This window comes from Choloepus didactylus, chromosome 2 (assembly GCF_015220235.1).
Source record: "Choloepus didactylus isolate mChoDid1 chromosome 2, mChoDid1.pri, whole genome shotgun sequence".
Classification (NCBI taxonomy): domain Eukaryota; kingdom Metazoa; phylum Chordata; class Mammalia; order Pilosa; family Megalonychidae; genus Choloepus; species Choloepus didactylus.
In genome coordinates this window covers 34719319-34747272 of record NC_051308.1, presented here as the reverse complement: position 1 = coordinate 34747272, position 27954 = coordinate 34719319, and the positions used below count along the sequence as shown (strand labels likewise).

Below are 27954 nucleotides of genomic sequence, written 5' to 3'. Positions count from 1 at the left end.
ATAAATACATCTGTTTTAACTTACAATAAAATTGTCTTCAGTTATCATATTTTAAATTTTTCAGAGCCAGATCATGTTTTATAATGATTGTACCCAAAGTTTTTTGAGTTCCCATTCAAGAGAAGAGTTGGAAAAAGTTAATGCTCTTGTGATATGTCATCTAGAAGAGGTTGCGGACTTGATAATGCTGGATACTAGTAACTATAGAACAAAAGCTGTACTAGGGGCATTGCTTACCCTTTATGCTCACTGTAGAGATATAGTGAGTGATTTACTATATAAAAATATCTTCAATGCAGAGGATTTTGAATGGACAAGGTAGGTACATTTAAATTATAGCTCTAGATAAAATGACTCCTCACATACCTTTCTCTAGGTAAATTGATAATTTTCCTCAAACTTTGTCAAACTCAAGCACTAATTTTCTGGGTTTTAAAGAAATTCTAAGCAAAGTACACCAATTTGAGTACTATATTCCTGTGCTTTCTTCTTTCTGTTTTCCACTGTCACTCCCCTTTATTCTTACTTCTTTCTGCTTTATCTACCTGGCCTGACCACACTCTTCTAATATCTGTATTTTCCGTTACTGCCTTTCAGCCAGAGGGGCAGTAGTTTTCAATGGTAGAAATAGAAGCTCTACCTCAAACCTCTTTTACCCTCTGTGTCTGTCAATCTGGAACAGATTAAGTTGGTAAACAAATCAGAGAACACTTCCAGCCAATTCCCTAACTCAGAACCCTTCCTCCTACCCATAGTCAGTTACTGAACGTGAAGGTTTAGAAAAATAGAGGTGATGAGATCAAGCAAAAGATTCCTATAATAAATGTAACATTTCAAACTTCTGAATTAATATCATTTCTAAAGGTTTCCTCTGTTCTTGGAAAAACAAGTTTCCTGCCTATATTATTTAAGGTCTTTGATTCACAAGAAAAGTTAATTTTTAAGACATTCTGCAGTTAGTACAAATTTCCTTTTATTAGATATAACAGCTTCCTTTAAACTCTAGGGAAAACGGAGCATAAAGAAGCAGGCGTATTTAACTGACGCTACTGCTGAGCGTTTATTTTACCTGTATACTCTATATTTGATTTATATTGACATGTTCATATTAGCACAAAAGTATAATTGTATAATTAGTTGACAAAGGGAATATGCCGTGTTTACGAACCATCACCCTGCAAAAAGTCTAGTTATGTCATTATTACTTTCTGTTAGCTCCGTTTAAAAGTGAAAATGAAAAGGTGTTAACAGCATATACAGGGAAGTAAACTAGGAAAGAGGAGATTCTGATGAGACTCTGAGAGTGTCTCTGTGCGTCTAGGGTTGGTTCCCAAATCATGTGCCAAGATGCCTGAAGGTACCATAGGGAATTCACAGGGGCAGTGCAAAATGTTTTAAATGTCTGAGGAAATCACAGAGATACACAACATCTTTTAGACACCAAACAAATTAATAGCTCAAGGCAGTTCACAATTTTAATGTTAGGTCACACTTCTTACATTTCAGTAACCTCTTATCTTTGAAAAACTGGGTTTTTGGCAGTTTCTCTTATCAAAGAGCAAATATTGCCTGAAAATCCATGTGACACTGGAAATGAGGTTGGTAGTGAACAATCTGATTCCAAGATTTGAGAAGCTGTGCAGTGCATAATAGGCACACACATCCCATTAGTAAGTAACTGTGGTTATTTAAGAATGAAATTAAAATATATTTTCTTTCTATTTATTTGTATAAAATTTTCAAACAAGCTACTGAGTCATTAAGACAGAATTTCTTATTAAGTTGTTTTGGACCTAACAATAAAGAGAACTGTTATTTATTTCTTTTGGCCTTGGGCTATCATGAAGAAATTATGGAGAAATTAAAGATAATGTGAACCAGAGGTTTGGTTTGGGAACCTCTGTTCTAAAGAAAGAATAATAGAAAGGCTATTGTTTTTTTATGTAAATAATGTTTAGGACATAATCATAAAATGAATGTTGGTTCTTTAGGAGAGCAAAACTGTCTTTTAAAAAAAATTCATTTCCTCCAACAATTATTTTTCTTTCTGTCCCATATGGTTATGCTTCCTCATCTGGGCCTTTGAAAGGTGGTAGTTTATAATTTTTTAAAATTTTCTTTTATTTTTAATTTAAATTCTGTTCTTAAAATTTACTGAGTTTTTAGATTTATTTATAATCTACCTTATTCCAGAAGGATTTAAAAAGGCTTATGAAGATACACAAAATACTAAATGATAGCAGAAATTGAAAATGGAGTGAGAGATGAAAGGCAAACAAGGATGAAAACCAATGCCAGATTAAGACCTTTACCAACATAAATTCTGAAATGATATTGTGCCTGCCTCCACTTGTGATTCAAAATCAAAACAGCGCTTAACTATTAAAAATGTTTAGGGATGATTTTTCACATGATGATGCTTTAATGCTATATAAAAATATCAATTGTAAAATTCTTTCCAAAATATTCTTTAATATTTCTCCTTTAATAGTGTCGAACTGTGCTCGTTTTGAGAATTGAGTCAGCATTAGTGGAAACATAAAAAAAGAAAGCCAAGAATACATATCATAAAGCTATAATGGGTCACAAATTTAACTTAAAACCTTGTAGAGGGGAACATTTATGGTCATTTACACAGTTCACAGTGTTCATAAGATAAATACAAGTCAATTTTTCCAAAGTGCAATTATTCCTGTTATATTGAACAAATCATTTCTCTCAAACACCCTCATAATAAGTATCCAGGGTATAATGAACAATGTCTTCAGCTGTATTCTTATTGGAAACCATAATACACTTCAAAAGGCTGTTTGTTATATAATAAATCCTCCATTTAGGCTGACAATGCCACAGCAAAGAGCATGATTCATCAAGGAAGAGAGAAAAATGCTCAAATGTTTGTAGCCTTCCAAATTCTATTCATCCCTAATCAGTCATTGATGAATTTTACATCACGCTTTTCATTTGATTTTAATATTTTGATTTCTATTTTTTATCAATACTCTACTATAAATTTTTATTATGTATCTGTATATGAATATGCATAGCACAAGTAATTCTGCCCAAATATGAGCATTTAAAATATTGTTTCCAGACATTTGCAGTATAAATGGAATGAAAAACAAAAGTTGTGCTATGTATCTCAAGGAAATGCCAGCTTTGCTTACGGCTATGAGTACTTGGGCTGTTCCCCAAGATTAGTTATTACTCCTCTCACTGTCCGATGCTGGCTGACTCTCACTGGAGCACTACACTGGAATCTAGGAGGCTGCCCTGCTGGTCCAGCTGGGGCAGGAAAAACTGAGACTGTCAAAGATCTAGCAAAAGTAAGTGAATTTCTACATCCAAAATAAAAACTTCCTTTTTATTTTTGATCATGCAGACCATTCCTACTATTAAGATGTCCATAACGTTTAACAAACACATTCATTAATTTGTCCAATTCATCAACGAATTTTTGAATGCCTGTTTTATGCTAAGACTTGGGATCTCAGTAAGCCAAAATATGCTTTGTAGTGTATTTACTTGCACTATCACTCTACTAACCTACTGACACACGAACAGTAGTTTTGCTCCCCTCTCCCCTTTCCGTCGGGGTGATTCATTTATTTTGATTCCCAGGCATAGACTTTTGCCTAGTCTTTGTCATTAATAGCAGTGAGAGAGAGACACAGAAAGAGACAAAGAGAGGAGGGAAGGGAGAGAGAAGAGAGAGAAGAAAAGAGAGAGAGAGAAGCAACTTATGAAAGCAAAGGGTAGTTTGTGGCACTGAAATGTTTTCTTCTTGGTTTATTTGTTGATTTGTGTAAAATCATTACCTTAATGCTCCATTTACTAATCAACTAAACTATAACAGTGTATGTACATTTACACTTTATTGAGTTTTGTGAATCTCTAAATTAGGTTCTTCATTTTTCATTGCAAGATTTTCTCAAAAAAAGACATCTTATTACTCTGGAAGTTTTAACATTAATATTTTGTGTCATAATTCAAGAAATATATTAAAATATTTTTATTTCCCAGTCTTTAGGCAAACATTGTGTGGTCTTCAACTGTTTTGAAGACTTGGATTATAAGGTAAAGCTTTAATCATATATATTTAGAAAAAATACTGTTATACATATTAAAAATAATTCATTGAGGAATAAGAGAACAAGAAAAATATTTGTCTTGGATATTGTGCTAGTTTGCTAATGCTGCAGAATGCAAAACACCAGAGATGGATGGGCTTTTATAAAATGGGGGTTTATTTCGCTACAAAGTTACAGTCTTAAGGCCACAAAGTGTCCAAGGTAACACACCAGCAATCGGGTACCTTCACTGGAGGACAGCCAATGGCGTCCGGAAAACCTCTGCTAGCTAGGAAGGCAGCCAGTGTCCGCTCCAAAACTCTGGCCCCAAAATGGCTTTCTCCCAGGAGCTCCTCTCCAGCAAGCTTGCTCCTCCTCAAAACATCACTCACAGCTGCACTCACTGAGTTCCCTCTCTCTGAGTCAGCTCATTTATATGGCTCCACTGATCAAGGCCCACCCAGAATGGGCGGGGCCACGCCTCCATGGAAACATCTCATCTAAATCATTACCCACAGCTGGGTGGGGCACATTCCAAGCAAATCCAACCATCACCAAAACGTCTGCCCCACAAAACTACAAAGATAATGGCATTTGGGGGACATAATACATTCAAACTGGCACAGATATTAAGTATTAATAGAACTAAATGCTAGTCTTTCTTTTAAACTAACAGAACAGAATAGAAATTTATTTACTGGAAAGGTAATTAAGAACACTGAGGCTATTATGATTAACACAAAAATTGAGTCAAAGTTTATGTGGATGATGATTATAATTTTACATGAGCCTTGTTTTGTTTTGGTTGCACATTGTCTAAAATATATCTCATAACAATCTGAAATATTTAAATAAGCTATTAAAATTTCATATACCTCTGTGCCTGTCTGTTAAAAATTTATCGGTTTCAAAACACTCCAATTTAATTGTTCATGTTAAGTCCAAACTTTTTAAAGTTTTATTGCCATCATTTTATCTTAGTGGAAACCACATTACCTCTGAGATCCTTTATTTCCAACTAGTGCTCATTTAACACATTAAAAACACCAATAAGCATAAATAAGCTATGCAATTATTATTTTTAAGGCACTTACTTCATAGTCTCTTGTCACTTCCCTGGGAACTAATCTCCACTGGGGCCCAGCAGGGTGGGGACTAGTGTGAAGCAAATGAGGTACTTGCCTCCTGAGCAAAATCTAAAGGGGTGGCCAAAAAACCTGTAATCAAGAAAATAGAATTTTAATGCAATAATTAAAAAAGAAATCCATAATGAGCAAAATATTAAAAATTTAAGGCAAGATCTGATTCCTACTCACCAATAGAAGGAATCAACTTCTATACCCTTCTGGGTCTAAGGGTTTTTCTCTCTCTCATTCCCTCTTCCTTCCCTTTCTATGACACCTACTAAAATCTCCTTGAGTTCAGGCATCCTTCAACCTGTATTCAGCCCATAGATGTTCTGTTTGGCCTAACGGTGGTTTTGTTTGTTTTGTTGTTATTTTGTTCGTTATTTGTTTTTACTTGCTAACATTTACAAATCAATAGTTCTCAGTCCAAACTTCCAGCTTCCCACAAAACACCAGAAGATCTGGCCACCCGGGGCCTGCCACACAGTAACTGGCAGAAATTGAGCAGCAACTGCCCACTTCAGCTGCCCACTCCAGCCTGGCCCAGAATCTACCTCTTGTCTTAAATTGGCTGGTTCACTCATTTGCATTACCTACCAGGAGCCACCCCTAACCCACAGGGAGTTTTTGCCTCATCTAGATTAAAAAAAAGGAGCCCCTTCCTCCAGACACTTTAGGGCCATCTGCTGGGAAAATAGTGTAAAGGCTCTTTATGCCGGTGTACAAATATGTGATGTAAATGGTGCCTGCAGGAGTGGTCTATGGCCACTCTGCATCGGTAATGCACAGGACTGTGCAGTCCCTGTGAGCTTCTGGTTTTGCTCACTTAGGGTTTTACAAAAGAAAGTAGAGTAGTTGACTCATCTAGAGTCTAAGCAACTGCTGTTTTCAGTCCTGTAATAATGCCTGAGATGAGGAAATGCAAAAGGTGTTCTTGCTTGGTTTGAGTTGGATGGGAACAATAAGCACAAATGAATAATTCAGTAAAATTTCCCACCTTTATAATAATTTCAGTAATTAATCTTTTTTATTAAATTTCTATGAAAATCGAATATTTCTAATTTTGATGTTTAAAATAATGGACACGCCCTTCTGGCTTTACTCGTGGATTTTTTCCAAACTGTTGTATTCTTGTAACCAGGCCCACGAGTCTGGATATAGATGGCGGTCACAGTAACACGTTTCACTGACCTTTCCCACACCTCATCCTCTTTAAAGTTTTCCCCAGTTATATCCAGAGAGTCCCCAGGTTTTGTCCCAATTGTTCTTTCTCTCCTGTTTTGATTACCCTCATTGTCTCTACCACTGGTTCCAACTACAGGACAGTTATATCTATGCAGTGAGTTTCAACTTCCAGTGTTCCTGAAGTTACTTTAATAAAAGTGCCAGAGGGGCCTATGTTCCAAGCTGAAGCAGAAACTCTGTGCTATGACCCACTGTGTAATCCAACAGAGCTATTTTATGTCCCAAGGCTCTCCTTGGGCTCCTTTCCTTGTGCCCATTCAGTTGGTATCTTTCAGCCTCAGGCCCCACAAAACTCTTTAGACTTTTTTGGGCATGATCAAATGTATCTGAATCCCAGAAGGGGTCACAACTTTGGCTAAAGATGAGCCTCTTCTTTCCCCTGTTTCTCTTACTATTGTTTTTTCCCATTGGGCCCTGTTTGGGTTTAAATGTAACACCACATTGGGAAGGTTCCCAAACTTATTTGTAGTTTTAACATACTTTGGCCTAGAGGAAACAGTTCTCTTAGTGATGAAGACTGTAACGTTTTGTAGGTTTATACTGGAAGGAAAAGAAATTCGTATCAATATGTCTTGTGCAGTATTTATCACCATGAATCCTGGGTAAGTATTGGTGAATCTTTGGTAGGAGTGGGCACAGACCAAAATCCTTTTCTTAAATCTTACCCACAGATGGAGTTGGCTGAATGATACACAGCATTCATCCTCTCCCATCCCTCTAAACTACCCATACCATTTATGAGCAGCTGCAACTCTGCACTTACCCATATGAATGATCTCACCTTAAGCTTCTGACCAAGGGGCATTTTCACTTCATGAATAGCCAGAGAGAAAGGAAAAGGTCAACAGTTTGTCACGTAGACACTGGTAGAAAAGCTGATGAGAGTGACAGGAGGAATATGGTGGTTAAAGGGAGTGGAGGCTAAACAGGTTCAGTATATATTTGGTGGTTGAATACCTTGACAGTCCAGGAAATCAGAGGGAACTGATTTGAGGTGAGTTGTGGGAAGAAAAGATGATAGACCGGGAGATGAAAGGTACAGTAGAAACCGTCTTGTAAATTTCTTGTTTTCAGATAAATGTCACATAGAAAGCCAATAGAATTATTTAGGGGAAAAGTATATTATGTGGTTCCTCATCTGAAAAACCAAAAAGTGGTGTGTGTTTGTTTTTCTTGTCCTCTTAAGACACGAAGGTCGAGTAGAACTCCCGGATAATTTAAAATCTCTGTTTCGCCCAGTGGCAATGATGGTGCCCCATTATCAAATGATTGCTGAAATAATGCTGTTTTCAGTTGGTTTCAAAACTGCAAAATCGCTCTCTGGAAAGCTAGCTTTACTTTACGAATTAGCTAGCATACAACTCTCACAACAGGTAAAGAAATGCTTTTCTCAGAATATGTAAAGGTGCTTATATAAAAATAACTTTAAATAAGATTTTTCTGTTTATAGTATTAGTCCAGGAATGACCTGGGAAAATAGTGGGGCTAGAATTCCTATCAACACACAAGTCCATGTACCAACTTAGATGCAAGTCAATGTGTAAGATCAGCCAAGGTTCCAAGCCTTTCCTCCAAGATCTGGAGAGAGTAATAGATTATTTGTTATTTTTAATTATAGACTATTTCCTCCATAGAAGGAAGTTTAGCATCGAGAGCAGTAGTTCTCAAACTTCATTGTGCATCAAAATAATTTGGAAGGTGTATTAAAACACAAATTGCTAGGCCTCGTTTCCAAGGTTTCTAATTCGGTAGATCTAAGATGGGGCTCAAGAATTTGCATTTCTTGCAGGTTCTCAGGTGTTGAGGCTGCTGATCTGAGTATGACACTTCAGGAATTACTGTTCTAGGTTTGCCAGCTTAATGAGTATTTCTAAACTAAGATGCTTTGGACAGCTAACTTCATTATTTCCAAAGTGCTCCTCTTTTCACTATTCTTTCCATTCTTTTTCCGTTTCATGGAAAATCTAATTCAGATACTGATAACCTTTAACAACTTTCTTTAATACTTGTTAATCTTTCTTTTAAGAAGGAGACTCTTAGGAGCACCAGTTTGGGAGGGAAATGAGAGTATTAGTAGCAGAATTGGGAGTTTCCTGAACTCATGTAACTGTTACCCTTCATCCATAGATGATTAGTGAATTACTGTATATGCATTTATTTTCAAATTGTTCCTCTTTTTTTCCTTCAGAAACTTCAATAACACAAATATTTTAATTTTTGATAGGACCATTATGATTTTGGCCTAAGGTCCCTGAAGACCATTTTAATAATTACTGGAAAGAAGAAACAGAAGTTTAAATGGTCAGTTGAATTTTGAGTTTGGTCAAAGGAAGTTATACACCACTGGGAAAATAATTTGTAATATTTTAAGTGGTTATGATAAGATAAAACAGTAAGCCCCCAGTGTTACAGTAAAATATGACAGAGGTTGTTTAAGGATATGCAAAAAGAAGAAGAAAAAATTCACAAAACCACTGGTACTTTACCCAGTAGGGCCTATTATTTTAAAAGTGTGCTTTACCTTTACATAATAATAGAAATAATGGAATAAAAGACCCCATTTAGAAGAGCAGTAACTTAAGAAATGTAAAACCTATATGAATATACTTAGATGAGTGTGATGGTTAGGTTCATGTGTCAACTTGGCCAGGTGATAGTATCCAGCTGTCTGGTCAAGCAAACACTGGCCTGACAATTGCTGCGAGGACGTTTGTGGCTGGTTAATAAACCAACAGGCTGGTTTATTAAATCATCAGTCAATTGACTGCAGCTGTGACTGATGACTCACCAAAGGGCGTGCCTTCCACAATGAGAGAATGCAATTGGCTGGATTTAATCCAATTAATCAGTTGAAGACATAAGCGAGACAGTTAAGAGGACCTTCACCTCTTCTTCGACTGCCCAGTGAAGCGTTTCCTGAGGAGTTTGTCGAAGTTGCCGGTTTGTTTCCTGAGGAGTTCATCGAACACATTCATGGAAGATCCCAGTTCATTTTCTGAGGAGTTCGTCGAAGTTGCTGGTTCGTTTCCTGAGGAGTTCATTGGACGTCTTCCATGGAGTTGACAGTTTGCTGACTGCTCTACAGAATTTGGACTCGTGCTTACCCACAGTTGTGTGAGTCACTTTTACAAATCTGATAGAGACACCTCTCATTGATTCTGTTTCCCTAGAGAACCCTAACTAATGCAATGAGAAATGTATAAAACCCATATAAAGAAAATTTTAAAACACTGTTGAAAGATACATATGAATAATGAATAAATGAATAAATGAACTGATACTCACATTCTTAACATCATAACACCTTAAAGGACTAAACATCATTAATATTTGAATACTCCAAATGTTAGTTTATGAATGGAAATGCAACCCCAGTGTGCCGGTTTGAATGTATTGTGTCCCCCAAATGCCATTATCTTTGTAGTTTTGTGGGGCAGAAGTTTTTGGTGCTGGTTGGATTTGCTTGGAATGTGCTCCACCCAGCTGTGGGAGATGATTTTGATGAGATGTTCCCATGGAGGCATGGCCCCGCCCATTCGGGGTGGGCCTTGATCAGTGGAGCCATATAAATGAGCTGACTCAGAGAGAGGGAACTCACGGAGTGCAGCTGGGAGTGATGTTTTGAAGAGGAGCAAGCTTGCTAGAGAGGAACGTCCTGGGAGAAAGCCGTTTTGAGGCCGGAGCTTTGGAGCAGACGCCGGCTGCCTTCCCAGCTAGCAGAGGTTTTCCGGACGCCATTGGCCATCCTCCAGTGAAGGTACCCGATTACTGATGTGTTACCTTGGACACTTTATGGCCTTAAGACTGTAACTGTGTAGCAAAATAAACCCCAGTTTTATAAAAGCCTATCCATCTCTGGTGTTTTGCATTCTGCAGCACTAGCGAACGAGGACACCCAGTAAAGACACCAAACAGGTTTTGTCTGTTTGTTCATTTTAGGCAAACTGACTTTAAAGTTCACATGGAAAAATAAACAAGTAAGACTGACTAGAAAAATATTGAGAAGGAAGAACAACAAAGAGGAAATAACCTTTAAATATTAAGGTTTATTGTAAAGCCTCAATAATTAAAACATGTGGTACTTGTTTTATTTGCCTCCTCTTCTTCCTGTTGGTGAGGGAGAGATTCCCACCCTAGGTTTATAAGGATGGCTGAACACATAATACCTGACACAGGACAGATGAGATTGATAGAATTTTGTTAGTCACATACAGCCCCAGAAGAGGAAGATCCTACACATAATACAGGGTCACACGCAGTTGTACTCAGGAACAGACTCACAAGGAGGGGCTGTGAGAGTTTCCCATGTGAGCATGTGATTTCACGGGCTGGCAGAGAACTGAAGCCTGCTGCTCTGGGATAAGCAGGCACTTGTGTCTAATCTCCATGATCAGGAGGGTTGTTGGCTAGGCAACAGAGAAAGAAGGGGAAATTGCAGTTAAATCATTTGAGGCCTTCCTATTTTACAGGATTTCCAGGCTGTACTTAATATCGAATCTTAATTTCAGGCCAATACACTGCAGTATTGCTTCCTAAGTAGAAAGGCAAAACTGAAGAAACAGAAGAGAAAGTCCAGAAATAGACTCAAATACATATGGACACTTCATCTATCATAAATCAGGAGACAAGAATACTTTTTAAAGATGACATTGTGAAAACTAAACAACCATCTGGATAAAGATGAAGTTGGAACCATGGTTCACATCATTCTGCAGGATAAACTCTAAAAGGATCAAAGATTTAAATATAAAAAAATTAAAACATTAAAGTATTTAAAGGGAAAAAAAAAATGTGTTATATATCCTTGCAGTACAGAAGGCCTTTCAATCTAAGACTCTAAATCCAGAAACCGTAAAAGAACAGATTGATAAATGGTCCAGAAATACAAATGACAAACCAGGAAAAAGATATTTGCAACTAATATCACAGTCAAATAGCTCATCTCCATAATATATAAAGATTTCCTAAAATATTTGATAAAAACAACAATCAGATAGAAAAATGGGCAAAAGTTATCAACAGTTTTCAGAAAAAGAAACACAAAGCCCCTTAAATATATGAAAATATACTCAATTCTGCACATAATGAGAGAAATACAAAATAAACACTGAAACAGTATTTTTAGCTTAGATGGACAAAAATATTAAAGTTGGACAGCACTTCCTTCGATGAGCTATAGGGAAGTAAACATTGTTTTTCATTACTAGAAAGAATGGAAGGGGACAGGGATTCAGGAACAAGACTTCTTAATGTATACCTGTTTGTATTGGTTTGATTTGGGGCTTTATGAGTATATTATTTACTAAATCAAATGAAAAAACTGATGCATATGTTACAAAAAGATACAGCAATTTGATACCATTTATATGCTGCTTTAAACACACAGAATATAATAAATATTTTTTGCTAAATACATATGTATTTAAAAAGTACAAAATGTTGCAAGACATGGAGATGAGGCTTTAGCTTTATCTGTAAAATTTTATTTCTTAAAAGTAAAGTAAAAGAACTGAGACATATATTGCAAACTGTATAATGATGGCATGTCAATGATGTCTGTTATGAAATGTTTTACAATTTAAAAAAATTAAAGATAAATAGTACTTCTACATGAAACCCAGTATCACCTGCCAAAGTCCCCAAGTCCTCCAGTCTTACTTATTCACCTAGTTCTTTACATAAATAAGTATCCCATTGAAGGTGGTACCATTCTCCTTTCAAAGTACCTGATTAGTTTTCTTCAAATTGCAGAAAACTCAAAATTCTCATGAGCCCCGAGTTTCCATTGTATTCTCAGTCTGTCTCCTGAAAGCACCTCTCTTCTCTCTGGTTTAATATCCCCAAAGTAACACATAATCAATGATTGTGTGAGGTTGACTATACTATGAAGAGAATTGGTGGATTTTTTAAATCAGAGTAAAGCTTGGCAAACAATTTAAAAGTGAATATTACACAGTTTTGCATTTTAAAAGTCCCTTGGCTTTCCTGCCACCAAAAATTGTAATTCTTCCTGCCTCTTTCCTCTTTCCTTCTCTGCTCCTTCTCTCTCTCCACCTCACCCTATTCTTCCCAAGGCTTCTGACTTTATCTCTTTAAGCACCTAAAATAACTACAGATTTCTCTCATTTTCTTATGCATTGTAATTCAACCCTCCTTTTTTTTTTTCTGCCTTCTCTTTCCAGATCATATTGGGGAAGTCTAACTTTAACTTCCAAATAGAGTTTCAAGGAGTTTAAATGGGGGGGGGGGGGCTGTGTATGAGTTTCCTAGGACTTCTATAACAAATTACTCAGTGGTTTAAAACAAAAGAAATACATTCCCTCACAGTTCTGGAGGCTAGAAATCGAGAATCAAGATGTCAGCAGAGCCACTTTCACTGCAGAGGCTGTGGGGAGAGTACAGTCCTTGTCTCCTTCCCTTGGCATTCCTTGACAAGCTGCATCACTCTGCTCTCAGCCTCTGTGGTCACGTTGCTGCTTCCCCTTCTATGTGTCTCAGCCTCTAACCTCCCTCTGCTTCTCTCTTAAAAGGATACATGGGATTGCATTTAGGGCCCACCCAGATAGTCTAGGGTAAGCTCCTCTCTAGATCCTTAACTTAATCAAAGCTTTTGCCATATAAAGTGATATTCACAGATTCTAGGGATTGTAAACGAACATAGCTTTTCTGCCTACCACAGACAGTTTTCCTGTCCTTAAAGGAATTTTCCAAATCTCCCCTTTTGTTTCGAAATAAACTATCACCAGCTGGAAGCATAGAAACCCCTTGGTGTAAAAGATTTACTTGTCAACATCTAGAGAATTCATGTCTCTTCAAGTATACTTGGAACATTTATAGATCTTACCACAGTACTGGGCCACAAACCTTAAGTTTTAACTAATTCCAAAGAATCGGTATCATACGAACAATCTTAATGGGTAAAATAAGGTTACATTTAGCTATTCTTTTCTTGAATTTTAGTTAGATGTTGACACTAATCTAGAGTTTACACTATTTATTCTTGAGTTGTGGCAGATAGACCCAATGATAGTCATACATGCCATCCCCCAAATTTTACTTATGTAGATTTTTAGTGGTGTTATTTTTATATCTGATAACACAGTAGTATAACAATATTATACTTTATATAAGACGTTATCTCTCTATTTTCGCTTAGTACTTGCCATCCAGCTAAACATACTGGTCATCCCTAATTTTTTCATTCTCCTTTAATATGAAACAAGATCAGTCTTAGAAAAAAATGTGAAAAGGGCCAAGATTATTCCTTAGGAACCCAGCAGTGAAGTCTAAGACCCTTTCTCTCTTGGATGTTACCTGACCCCTCCCGTTGACTTCAGGTTCTCAGTGGCTCTTGCTCTCTCCCTATCAAAACAGGTTCACATGTTTTCACATTGAAAGTGCTTTGTTGACCAAAATGGGGAAAAGAAAGGTAACAAAATAAGGTTACAGTGGCTAAGAGATTTCAGATAGAGTCGAGAGACTGTCCTGGAGGTTAATCTTATGCAAGCTCCAGCTAGATATCCCAAATGACCACAGTATGCCAAGCCATAACCAACTGTAGTCCCAAAATACCTAGGTCCCTATCTTAGATCTATTAAAAGTTTCACTCACTAATTTTATCTCTCAGAAACTTAAATCCACCAGTGTTCCTTTGCCAGACAAATCCTAAAACCCAGAGGCAATAGCCTCTTTAAGAACAACAACCAGATGCATCCCCCTTCCTCATAATGTTGACACCCCTTTTCAACATGAACAAGTTAGGGTGGTCACTGCCTAGACACCCCTGAAGATCAAGAAAGTGATTAAACGAGAGGAAGGGGTAGCAACAGACAAGATTTAACAAAGGATTATGAATACTGAATCTTTATTTTTTTTTGGATACTGGGGTATTGGAGTGGCTATGAGGGGGGATGGCTGGAATGGTGGAACTGTAACCCATGGCATTCTTTGAGGTTTGCTCTGTAGCTGTTCTTTGAATTGTGCTTTGACAGTTATCACCTTTCTGTGTGTATGTTGTGTTTTGCAGTGGGGAGGTGACTGAGATTGTGGAGCTGTGGCCCATGACAGTCTTTGAAATTTGCTCTCTGGCTGTTTGTTGAATTGTGCTTTGAAGGTTACCACTGTTACGTGATTTGTTGAATTTCACAATGGAAAATGTATTTTAAAAAAGTGTTCACCAAAAAAAAAAAAGGCTCAGAGATGTAGTCACAATGAAACAAAAATGACTAACATCCTTACCAACCCAATATGAGTCTCCCATCATAATAATGGAGTAGTTAAAAGAATGAGCTTTGAAGTCATAGAGACCATATTGAATCCTAGTTCAGACACTTCCCAGCTGTATGATCTTGGATATATATTAATTAACTTATCTGCATGTTGCTCTCTTCCCGCCTCTTAGGTTGTTGAAAAGTTTAATGAAATGACTTGGGTAAAGAATTAGCAAAACACTTAGTAAAAACCACTCAATAAGTGTTAGCTTTTATTAGCTGTTTTTATTATGGCTCAAAGGCTTTAAAACCATAGAAATGAAATTTGAAGAATTTCAGACATCAGTAGAGAAGAAGATGACAGGGAGACCTTTGCAGAGAAAACTCTTCTAGTCTATCTCTAAAGTCATATCACACCAATTGTAGTTACTTATTTTCCTTTTGATTCCATGTTTAATAAATAAAATATATACTCAAGTGTTTAATATATGAAGTAGTGTTATTATGGAATAATAAGTGTATTCTGGATAGTTCACTATTTCAGTTAGGAGGATTTTGTTACAATTAACAGAAAACAAGTCATTCAACTTAAGCAGTATAGGAAATTGGTTATTTCATCCAATCAGAAATCCAGAGGTGGAGCAGTGTGTTCACTTTAAGGGTTTCAGCTTAATTTCCCTGAGATATTCTCAGCACTACAGTCCTCCATGGACTGGCTCTTCTTCTGTCTGCTTCCCTCTTAGTGGTAAAATGGACTTTATTATTAACTGGGGCTGCCCACACCACTGAACTGAAGTCCTGAGGTTGACTCTGATTGAACTATTATGGGTCATTTGTTTACCCCTGAAATACTGTATCCATAAGATAGCTTTTGGCTGTGTTTATTTTCTCTATTATTTTTATTTTCTGTTTGTGTTTTCTACCATTTTCTTCATGCAGTGATTGGAGCCAGGGTTATGTTCCTTTAGTGAATATTTGTTATGCTAGATCCTCACTTTCCCACACTCCTTTGTAACTATGGCTTGGACATACAGTCTTGGCAAATACAGATATAACTACTTTAGAATCTGAGCTTGAAGCTAGTGAAAAAAGAAAAAGGGTTTACCCAGGACCCCTGAAAAATAATATTTATGATCTTTAATGTCAGCAAAGCATACCTGCTAACTTGTTCTTTATGTTTTCCTTCTACCATTAAAGTACCACAAGTGACAATCTTTCCAAAACAGATGAAACGCTGATCATTATCAGGGCTGTGAGAGAAGCTACTTTACCAAAACTTCTCCCTGAAGATGTCCCACTTTTTGAAAAGATTATTGGAGATGTTTTTCCTGGAGCTACAGTTCCAAAAGTAAATCAACTTGCCTTGGAGGTAATAAGGTCTTTGAAAATTGTCATATCAATTAAGAAAGTAGATATAGTTTTAAAATATTACAATGTAATGCATGATATTAATTCTCTTGATTTTTCTTGGTAGATCATCACATCATATTCAAATAATGACAGTTGTGTCTCTCCCCTTCCAATTGCTGTCTCGTTTCTTTGTCTTTTCTTACTCATTATTATTGATACTTTTCTGGTGTTCATCCATCTTTGCATTCCTGAGATATACCATACTATATCATAGTGTGATTTTTAATACACCATTGGATTAAGTTAGCTCATATATTATTTAAGATTTATACATCTACATTCATAAGTGAAATGTCCTTATCTATTTTTGGAATCAAGACTATACTAGTTCCTCAAAATGATCTGAACATTAATTGGTTTTCTTCTATTTTCTGGAAAATCATGTATGAGTTAGAAATTAACTATTCATTAAATTGTTGGTTCTGGATTTTTTTGGAGGTGGGAAGAAGAGGCTTTCAATACCATTTAAATTTTTTTTTACTTATTGATAAATCCAAGTCCCTTAATTTTTATGCAACATCTCTTTTTTTCTCAAATTTATTAACTTATGTTGTTCATAATATCCTCATCATTTAAAAATCTCTTTAATATAGTTTGTTTTTCCATTTTGATGAGCCTTGCTTGAGGTCCACATATAATCATTCTTTCCAAAGAGATAGCTTTTGGCTGTGTTTATTTTCTCTATTATTTTTATTTTCTATTTGTTGTTTTCTACCATTTTCTTCATTATTTTCATGTTTTGTTTCATTGGGTTTGTCCTATTGCTCTTTTTTCCAGCTTCTTGATTTGAATACTTAGGTTGTTTTTATCAATAAAGATAAAAACAATAACATTTCTTCCTGAAGTATTCAAAGCAGTAAATTTTCCTCTAAGTATTGCTTAACTATTGTGCACAAACTTTGACATGTAGTGTTTTTTTGTGTTTCTTTTAAATCTAATTTTATTGAGCTATATCCACATATCAATCTACGCAAAGTGTTCAGTTTTTCACAGTATCATCACATAGTTGTACATTCATCACTATGATCAATTTTAGAACATTTGCATTATTCCAAAAGAAGAAATAGAAAGAAAAAAGAAAACTCCAAAACATCCCATACCCCTATCCTCTCCCCCCTTATTGACCCCTAGTATTGCACAATAAAGGTAGGTTAACTAAGGACCATGTAGTATCATCAGAGATAGATATCTAGATCAGTAGAACAGAATAAAACATCCAGAAGTAGATTCATACAAACACAGGCAACTGAGTTTTTAAATTTTTTTTATTTTTTGCCATGTAGCTATATACAATCATTATCAAAGATCAGTGGTGACGTGAAGTGTTTTAATTAGCATACAGTTACAAATATTTCTCAGTTTCCCTTATGATTTCTTTGTATAGCACAGGGTTATTTTGTTTTCAAAAATGGAATTTTGTGTGTGTTATAAACTCCTATATTCTTTCTATAAATTTCTATTCTAGTAACATATATACAACCTACAATTTCCCCTATTTAACGACATTCACATATATAATTCAATGTTGTTAATTATACTTACAGTCATCCATTACCAAAATTTTTCCATCAACCCAGATAGAAACTCTGTACAACTCACTAACTCCCCGTTCCCTACCCACAACCTCATCCCTGGAAACCTATACTCCATATTCTGACTCTGAGTTTGCTTGTTCTAATTATTTCATATCAGTGAGATCACACAATATTTGTCCTTTTGTGTCTGGCTTATTTCACTCAACATGATATAGTCAAGATTCATCCATGTTGTCACATCACATGTATCAGAACTTCATTCCATTTCATGGCTAATAGCCCATTGTATTTATCTACCACATTTTATTATCCCTTCATTGGTTGATGGACACTTGGGTTGCTTCCATCTTTTGGCAATTATGAATAATGCGATGATGAACACTGGTGTGCAGATATCTGTCTGAGTCTTTGATTTCAGTTCTTTTGGGTGTATACCTAGAAGAGGGGTTGCGGAATCATATGGTGATTCTATATGTAACTTTCTGAGGAACCACCAAACTGTTTTCCACAGCAGCTGCACATTTTACATTCCTACCAGCAGTGAATGTGTTCCTAGTTCTCCACATCTTTTCCAACGCTTGTTAATTTTCTGTTTTTTTAGCAGTAAATTTAAAAAATGGTATCTCATTGTGGTTTTGATTTGCATTTCCCTAATAGCTAATGATATTGAGCATCTTTTCATTTGCTTTTTGACCATTTGTTTATCTTCTTTGGAGAAATGTCTATTCAAGTCTTTTGCCAGTTTTTTAATTAGATTGTTTGTCTTTTTATTGTTGAGTTGAAGGATTTCTTTATATATTCTGGATATTAAACCCTTATTGGATATGTGGCTTCCAAATATTTTCTCCCCTTGAGTAAGTTGTCTTTTCACTTTCACGACCTGGGATTCTTAACTATCCTTTTGTTACTAATGTCTATTTGTATTTAATTTTAGTTGGAAACTATTATTCTGTATGAAATACATTTATTGAGGTTTCCTACATCACCTAATGAATGGCTCTTTCTTTTAAGTGCTTCATGTGAGCTCAAAAATTATTTGTAAGCTTTTATGGTGTGACCATGTGATTGTGAAAACCTTGTGGCTCACAATCCCTTATATCCAGTGTATGGACAGATGAGTAGAAAAATGGGGACAAAAAAAGTAAATGAATAATGGGGGGAGGGGTATGGGATGTTTTGGGTGTTAATTTTTTACTTTTTTAAAAATTCTTATTTTTATTTTTTGGAGTAATTAAAATGTTTAAAATTGTGATGAATACACACTATATGATGATATTGTGAACAATGGATTGTACACTCTGTAAGATTGTATGGTATGTGAATATATTTCAATAAAATTGCATTAAAAATAACTTGTATTCTTTGCTTGTTAGGTATAAATTCATATAAATTATATCCTATTAATTGTATATTTCAGAGCTTTGATATCCGTGCTTGTTTTTTGTTGATCCATTAGTTTCTGAAAGGGGTATTAAGACCTTATCTACAGTTGTTGATGTATCTATTTCACCTTGCACTTCTGTCAATTGTTGTTTTAAATAGTTGGAAGTTATTTTATAAGTTATGTATGTGTTTATATCTTGTTCTTTGACCAGTACATTATATCTCTCTTTGGCCCATATACTACTTCTTGCCTCAATAATTAGAGCTATTTAGTCAGATATTAAGATTGCTATCTAACTTTTGGAATTGAGGATCCTATTTTCAGAATTTCTTTCTCCATACTCTTATTTTTTTACATTTTCTGTCTGTGTTTGAACTATATGTCTTGTAGGAAATGTATTAGTGGACTTTGTTTTCTTATAATCTGATCTGAAATGATCTATTCTGTATTTATTGATTTTAACTTTTTATGTTTCTTGTAGTTTCTTTTATCTTAAGATACATTACTGTTTTATTATTTAGTTCCTTTTTTCACTCTTTTCCTACTCTCTGTGGGATAGACTGCATTTTCTACTGTGTTTCTTTTGTGTTTTTCTCTATGATGCTTCTCTTAACTGAGGACTGCTTTCCATCATTATTTGCTCCTATTGATTTATTCAACTTATTCAATATCTATACCTTTCCCTTTCAAGACATGTATGTACTTTAGCATGCTTTCTTGTTCCTTTAGTCTTCCACATATTCCCACTAACATTATGTTGATGCTATGTAGAATTTAATTTCCTGGTTGTTGTGGATATATTTTCATCTTTTTGTTTTCCTCAGACCTAGCATTTATTTATATGTATATTTAGAAAACAGTAAACTAACAAGGTATTTTATCAAACTTACTCTTCTTATCTTTTATAGCCTTCTCTGCAATTTATTCCTTTTTTTTTTTTTTTTTTGAGAACATTTTCCAGGATTGTTTTCAAAGTAGGTTTTTGTGTGGCAAACTTTCTGATACCTTTAATACCTGAAACTATTTTGGGTATGCCCTCATATTTGAATAACAATTTGTTTGAATATAAAATTTTAAGTTCAAAGTTATTTTCCTTTAATACATTAAAATATTTAATACCTTAAAAATATTTTTTTTCTCCTGCTCTAAGGGTAACTCTTTTTTTATGCGATTTTATTGAGATATTGATCACATAACATACAATCATTCAAAGTGTACAATCAGTTTTTCACAGTATCATCATATAGTTGTGCTTTCATCACCACAATAAAACTGAACATTTTCATTACTTCCAAAAATAAAATGAAAATGAAAATGAAGAAGACTCTACAAAATTCCCATTCCCCTCCTCCCCCCCATTGTTGATTAACTTTTTTAATACAGTTTAATTGAGATATATTCACACACCCTACAGTCATCCACAGTGAATAATCAATCATTCACAGCACCATCATACAGCTGTGCATTCATCACCAGAGTCAATTTTTGAACCTTTTCCTTATGCCAAATTAAAAATAAAAGCAAAAAGGAATGCCTAAGCCTTTTCATCCCCTCCATCCCACCTTACTCTTCATCTAATTTTTGTCCTCATTTTTCCACTCATCTGTCCATATACTGGATAAAGGGAGTGCAAGCCACAAGGTTTTCACAGTCACACTATGCAATATGTATAGTTATACAATCCTCTTCAAGAATCTAGGTCACTGGGTTGCAGTTTGACAGCTTCAGGTATTTCCCTATAGCCATTCCAACACACTAAAGACTAAAAGGTGATACCTATATGGCACGTAAGAATACCCTCCAGAGTGACCTCTCGACTCCATTTGAAATCTCTCAGCCACTGGAATCCTACTTTGCTTCATCTCTCTTCCCCCTTTTGGTCAAGAAGATCCTCTCAATCTCACAGTGCTGGGTCCAGGCTCATGTCTAGGAATCATTTCCTGCATTGCCAGGGGGATTCACACCCTTGGGAGTCATGTCCCACGTAGCGGGAAGGGCAGTGAGTTCACTTGCTGAGTGGGCTTAGAGAGAGATGGGGCCACATCTGAGCAGAAAAAGAGGCTCTCTGGGGGGTACTCCTAGGCACAATTATAAGTGGGCTTAGCCTCTCCGTTGCAGCACTAGCCTCACAAGGTTAAGGCCCCAGATCGAGGGCTCCGCCCACTAAATTGGCAGTTCTAAGGGTTAATCTTGAGGTGTCAATGTCATTTTGGTACCTTTTTTTTTTTTTTTTTTTTTTTTTTTTTTTGTAGTGTAGTGTATCTGCTCTTTGTCTCTGGAAGCTTTTAAAATTTTCACTTTGTCTTTGCTATTCTTATCTCACTATAAGTTCTCTAGTTATGAGTTTTTCCTTATTTTTGCTGTTGGTATTGTGTTAGCCCCTTTAATATAAGGTCTTTTGTTTTTCTTTAGTTATCTAAATCAACAAGTATCTTATACTGCAAGATCCTTTGTTCTGTGTGATTGAATAAGATGGACTTTTCTGGACCAACAATTTGCAGGTTCAAACTGTCTAAGCTTAGTTGTTTTTAATAATACTTACATGTATTTGAGATTTTGTAGATTTTCTTTGTTTACCTTGTTTTTGTGAAAATGCAATTTGATACTGTTTTTTCTTTTTGCTCTGTATGGTCCCCAGGAAAAGTACAGTGGAAAGTTATCTCTAACTATTGCCTCTATTTTGAATATTTAAGCTTATTTATATTTTGAGGATTTTCGCTTTGCCGAAGAAGAAGGAAAATAGTTAACAAGTTTTGTTTTCTCTGTCTTATGTAAGCATCCTTCTATCTCTCTCCCAGGTGGAACCTAAAACTTCCCTACTCTCATTTCTTCAATTATATCTCTTAAGCTCCTCTTGTGCTTTCTTTAGCTACCACTAAAATAAATAGCATTGCCATTTTAATTGCATTTGGAAAGGTATACTACTGGTTTTACTTTTGGGCTTCATTATATACTCATCTTTTTATCCACTTTACAAATCAGTTTATGGCAGTTTGAGCTTATGAATAAGTTGTCTGTGCAAGCATGTCAGTTTATTCACCTACTTCCCTCATTTTATAACTTGTACAATGATAAATATACAAGTTGTCAACTGTTTAATATGTTACTCACCAAATTGTAAAATCTGGTTTATAGAAATGGCACAAAGATCATAATTTAAAATCATGATTATTTTAATATTAGAGTAATCCAATCTTTTATTTAATGCTTTATTTTGATGGTTTACACAATGATACTTCAGGTATAATATATCTGAGTAGGAATATAACTTATTAAAGAAATATTCTGTAAGTGTACTGTTTACACTGAATTTTTGATATGCAAGAATCTGAACTGCATGCGATAGACAATTGAGATCTTCCTGACTTATTCAAATACCTGTTTGTAGCAATATCCAAAGTATAGGGTCATTAACTCAGAACAACCAAAAGATTAATTGAGAATTACTGGAACCACGTCATGGAATAAGAACTAAATATAGCTTACCATTCAGTTGACTGTAAGCAATGTCATATACAGCCATGAATGCTTTACAGTTGGAATAGGATTTTAATTTAAAACCTTCCAAAGTAAGGAATTTGTAAAACTCCTTAGCCAGTTCGGATGGCCTGTATGAATAGCTTTTCTTTGATTATTCCATTTTTATTGATCTTCTGTGCATCCCATGATGTCCTTATACCCCACCATTCTATACCTGTGTGACTTCCTGCTTATATCTAGGTTTGTAATATAAAATGCAAAGAATTCCTATCCTCTACAACAGTAAGTGCTCAAAATTAAAAATTAATTAAGTGATGCAGCCTCATTACTCTTCAAAAATTTCCCTCAGGGGGTTTCCTACGTCCAGTTAGTCTTGCCTTAAGAGCTGATTTTTCCTCCTTTTACAGTTCTGCTGACTTTGAGTCTTTTTCAGCTGCTTCTTTGTTCTGTCCCATTGCAGGGATGCAAAGAATGAGAAAGGAAGGATAAATTTCACTTTTTTCTATAGACATTGTTACCATTTATATCCACACTAAAATGACTTCCCTACCCTCTTTGAAGGAATATGGCTGATCTTATAATTCCTGTGTTAAAATAAGTACCTTTCCGAACAGCAGCGACTCCCTGGGATATTTTAATGTACATGTCTTCAATCATGTAAATTTTATTTGCTCCCTTAGGATATTCTTAACATAGAAACATTAGAATATAAATTACAAAATTGAAAACCTACCTTAATGTTGATTAGAATTACTAAAAGATAGAGAATCTTTTATGTCTTCTGTAAGTGTAGGATAATTAGACCATCGCATAGTCTGGTAACAACCAGTTCTTAAAAACATCTTAAAGTATGGGTTCTTAATCTGGAGAGGAGATGTCTATGAATTTGCAAAAGGAGGCTGTGAGCGTAAAATTTTCTGTGTAGTATATTTTTCTGGGAACAATAACAATGCCTTTCATTATTCTCAGAGTGTTTGGTGAACTAAAAATTAAGTACTGTCTTAATTAATTAATTAACTGTAGTAATTCATACCTAGTTAGGAGAGATTTGGGAGGATTAAAATTTGAGTTCAATTTGTGAGGCATTTTAAATCCATGTATTATTTCCTTTTAGAAAGTGATAACAGTTGCAACACAACAACTAGGCTTTCAACATTGGCCAGATCAGAAAGAAAAAATCATACAGTTTCATAATCAACTTCAGGTAAGTGAAAAATGACATGTTAGCAGCTCTTTTCCCCTGGGGTTTAATAGGTATTTCAAGAGAAAAATAACCAATAATAATTTTAAAAAGCTGTAAAATTATTTCAAAGGAAAGTGGCTTATCAATGAACTATTTCCCTATTTTATTTGACCCTCTCATCTTAACTCTCAACAAATTAATCTTTTTCACCTTCATTCCCTTAATATATATTTGTGCAAATGTGGTTCGATATATTCTGTATCCCATTGCTACACCTTCTTTGTGCAAATGTGGTTCGAAATATTTTGTATCCCATTGCTACACCTTCTTTGAATTTCAAGTTTTCTGTGAATGAACCATCTTTAAAAACACTAGCATATGCATTTCCCTGATTACTAGTAAGATTGTACATCCTTTCTTATCTTTATTAGCCATTTGAGTTTTCTGTGAATTGTGAGATTATGTACTACACTTATTTTTAATTGGGTAGTTTGTCTTTTTCTTAGTAAATGTATAGATTTTTTTATTATGCATTTCTATATTGATATTCTTTATTGGTTATATGCATTATGAATACATTCTCTAAGTCTTAGCTTCTTAGAAATGTTCATGGTGTTCAGTTGTATAGAAGACATTTTTAATGCAGTAAAATCTATCAGTCTTTTTCTTTGTGATTTGTGTTTTTTGTGTCCAATTTTAAACACTGTTCCCTACCCTATCTTCATAAAGACATTTTCTATATTTTTTCTAAAAATTTTAGATGTTTGCCATTCCCATTTTTTAATTGTCTGGAATTTATTTTTCTTTAAGGTGTCAAGTAGTGATCTATTTTTCCACATATGAATAACCAATTTTTCTAAGACATTTCCTCATTGATATGTCACTTCTATCATATCAAGTTTTGATATATAATAGGGTTGGTTTCTTAGCTTTATATTTTGTTCTTTTGGTCTAGTTCTCTGTCTCTATGCTTATGCCACACAGTCTTATTACCATAAGTATTGGTATCTGGTGGTACCAGATGCCCATACTTGTTCTATTCAAAAAAATTTTGGCTATTCTTGGCCCTTTCTCTTTCATAGAATTTTTAGAATCAAAATGTTTGATTTCCACCAAAAAATCCTATTGGGATTTTGTTGGGATAGAATTAAATTAATAATTATGGTAAGGATTTTCATCTTATGGTATTGCATCTTTTTCCTCCATGTACATGTTTGTCAAGATTTTACTCCACTTTTAAGCTAACAAGTTAGCCTGCCATAGTTTCATACTGGCAGAAGACACTAGACTCCTGGGTCAGAGAAAAAGTTCAGTTTATTACTCATAACAATAGCCGCAGCCTTAATTACCATAGGGTGATGCAAGGGCTAGGTAATACCTGCATACAGAGTGAGTGGTGTTAAAGAAGAACCCAAGCTTAGGTACCCTGCCCCCTACTCTTATAAGGGGACTACCAGCAAATATGCCCAAACTTTTTCCCTAAAGGGGCCATCATCTTCAAAATACTGGAGAGCAAATAAGTCTGCCCTCTGCTCTGATAAGAAACACTGTGGCTATCTTCCAAAACTGTTTGCTATATGAACATACTTAAAAGATAGTCTTGAGGAGAGGCGGGGCAAGATGACGGCATAGAGAGGAGTGGAAGCTAAGTAGTCCCCCTGGAACAACTACAAAAAACCAGAAACAACTAGTAAATAATCCAGAATAACTGCGGGGGGACAAACAAGACCATCCACTCATGATACACCAACCTGAATTGGGAGGAATGCCCGAGAACACAGCATAAAATCTGTAAGTAAAACCTGCGGATCCAAGTCGTGAGACCCCCTCCCCCATAGCCCAAGCTGCAAAGCCTCATGGTGCCAGAGAGCTCTCTCCCAACAAGCGAATATAGCTCAGCTGAGCTCCAACTGGGGTTTTAAGTAGCAAGTGTGAACTGCTCACTACAGGTACACATCCCCAAAAAACAGACAGAGGCTTTGGGTGACGACTGACCTTGGAGAGCTGGAGGGTCGCCTTGGACTGGGTCTGAAGGGGACTATCTGTTTCTTTTTCGGCTCAGTGGAGAAAGCCCCAGTCATATTCAGTTTCTGGAGCTGTGACTTGGGGAAGGGTGGAGACAGCACAAGCAGAGAGAGAGACCATTGAAATGCTAATGACGTCCACCTGGGGGCTCTGTCTTCTCTAGGAGGAAAGGGGTGGGGCCCTTTGCATTCAGAACCAGACCCCAGAGCCTGGGGGAACACGGCCATACCTCCTCACACCAGTCAAGAATTATAGGCTAACAGGCATCACCTGCTGGGCAGAAAAGCACAGTGACCTGAGGCAACAAAGGGTGGAGCAATTTTCTAAGACACACCCACAGGGAAACCAGATACTGAATATTTCTTCCCTCTGGGACCTGAGCCTGTTCTGGTCTGGGAAACCCTGATTTGGATAACCAAGGAAACCATGCCTAGACAACAGAAAATTACAGCCTACACTAAGAAAAACAAAGTTATGGCCCAGTCAAAGGAAAAAATGTACACTTCAACTGAGATACAGGAATTTAAACTAATGCTAAATCAAATCAAAAAGTTTAGAGAAGATATTGCAAAAGAGATAGAGGCTGTAAAGGAAACACTGGGCATACATAAGGCAGAAATCAAAAGTTCAAAAAAACAACTAGTAGAATCTATGGAAACGAAAGGCACAACACAAGAGATGAAAGACACAATGGAAACATACAACAGCAGATTTCAAGAGGCAGAAGAAGACACTCAGGAACTGGAGAACAAAACACCTGAAAGCCTACACGCAAAGGAGCAGATGGAGAAAAGAATGAAAAAATATGAGCAACGTCTCCGGGAACTCAAGGATGAAACAAAGTACAATAATGTACGTATCATCGGTGTCCCAGAAGGAGAAGAGACGGGAAAGGGGGCAGAAGCAATAATAGAGGAAATAATTAATGAAAATTTCCCATATCTTATGAAAGACATAAAATTACAGATCCAAGAAGTGCAGCATACTCCAAACAGAAGAGATATGAATAGGCCTACGCCAAGACACTTAATAATCAGATTATCAAATGTCAAAGACAAAGAGAGAATCCTGAAAGCAGCAAGAGAAAAGCAATCCATTACATACAAAGGAAGCTTAATAAGACTATGTGCGGATCTCTCAGCAGAAACCATGGAGGCAAGAAGGAAGTGGTGTGATATATTTAAGATACTGAAAGAGAAAAACCACCAACCAAGAATCCTATATCCAGCAAAGCTGTCTTTCAGATATGAGGGAGAGCTCAAAATATTTTCCGACAAACATACAATGAGAGACTTTGTGAACAAGACACCTGCCCTACAGGAAATACTAAAGGGAGCACTACAGGGTAATAGAAGACAGGGGTGCGTGGTTTGGAACACAATTTTGGGAGATGGTAGCACAACAATGTAAGTACACTGAACAAAGATAACTATGAATATGGATGAGAGAGGAAGGTGGGGAGCATGTGAGACACCAGAAGAAAGGAGGAAAGATAAAGACTGGGACTGTGTAACTTGGTGAAATCTAGAGTATTCAACAATTGTGATAAAATGTACAAATATGTTGTTTTACGAGGGAGAACAAGCAAGTGTCAACCTTGCAAGGTGTTAAAAATGGGGAGGCATTGGGGGAGGGATGCAATCAGCATAAACTAGAGACTGTAACTAATAGAATCATTGTATCATGCTTCCTTTAATGTAACAAAGGTGATATACCAAGGTGAATGCAGATAAGAGGTGGGGATAGGGGAGGCATGTTAGACACTTGACATTGGTGGTATTGTCTGATTCTTTATTCTACTTTGATTTAAGGTTATTTTTCCTTTTGCTGCTTCCTAGCTGTCATTTTTTTCCTCTTTCTTTTGCCTCTCTACCTTTGACTCTCCCTCCTGCCTTGTGGAAGAAATGTAGATGCCCTTATATAGATAGTGGTGAAGGTGGTGAACACATAAATGTATGACCATGCAGAGAACCATCGATTATTTACTTGGGATGGAATGTATGATGAGTGAACAAAACCATATTAAAAAAAAAAAATGGGTTGATGACAAAACCTCGAGGGCAATATACTGAGTGAAATAAGCCAGACACATAAGGACAATTATGGCAGGGTCTCGCTGATAGGAATTAATTATAATATGTAAACTCATAGACATGAAATATAAGGTGCCAAGATAAAGGACGAGGCTTAAGAATGGGGAGTGGTTGCTTAGTATGAGCAGAATGTTCAACTAGGATGAACTTAAATGTTTGGAAATGAACAGGGGTGTTGGTAGCAAGATGTGA

At 35.9% G+C, this 27954-nt stretch overlaps 1 protein-coding gene across 1 annotated transcript in view; it reads left to right on the top strand.

Moving 5' to 3' along the window:
* DNAH14 (dynein axonemal heavy chain 14) overlaps positions 1-27954 on the top strand; it is a 426387-nt gene that overhangs the window by 140932 nt on the left and 257501 nt on the right. Inside the window, exons 26-34 of the mRNA XM_037805786.1 lie at positions 65-318; positions 3095-3326; positions 4024-4077; positions 5950-5975; positions 6976-7044; positions 7629-7815; positions 8667-8743; positions 15850-16021; positions 23576-23665. Coding sequence (XP_037661714.1) covers positions 65-318; positions 3095-3326; positions 4024-4077; positions 5950-5975; positions 6976-7044; positions 7629-7815; positions 8667-8743; positions 15850-16021; positions 23576-23665 — 1161 coding nt within the window. The remainder of the gene's footprint in view (positions 1-64; positions 319-3094; positions 3327-4023; positions 4078-5949; positions 5976-6975; positions 7045-7628; positions 7816-8666; positions 8744-15849; positions 16022-23575; positions 23666-27954) is intronic.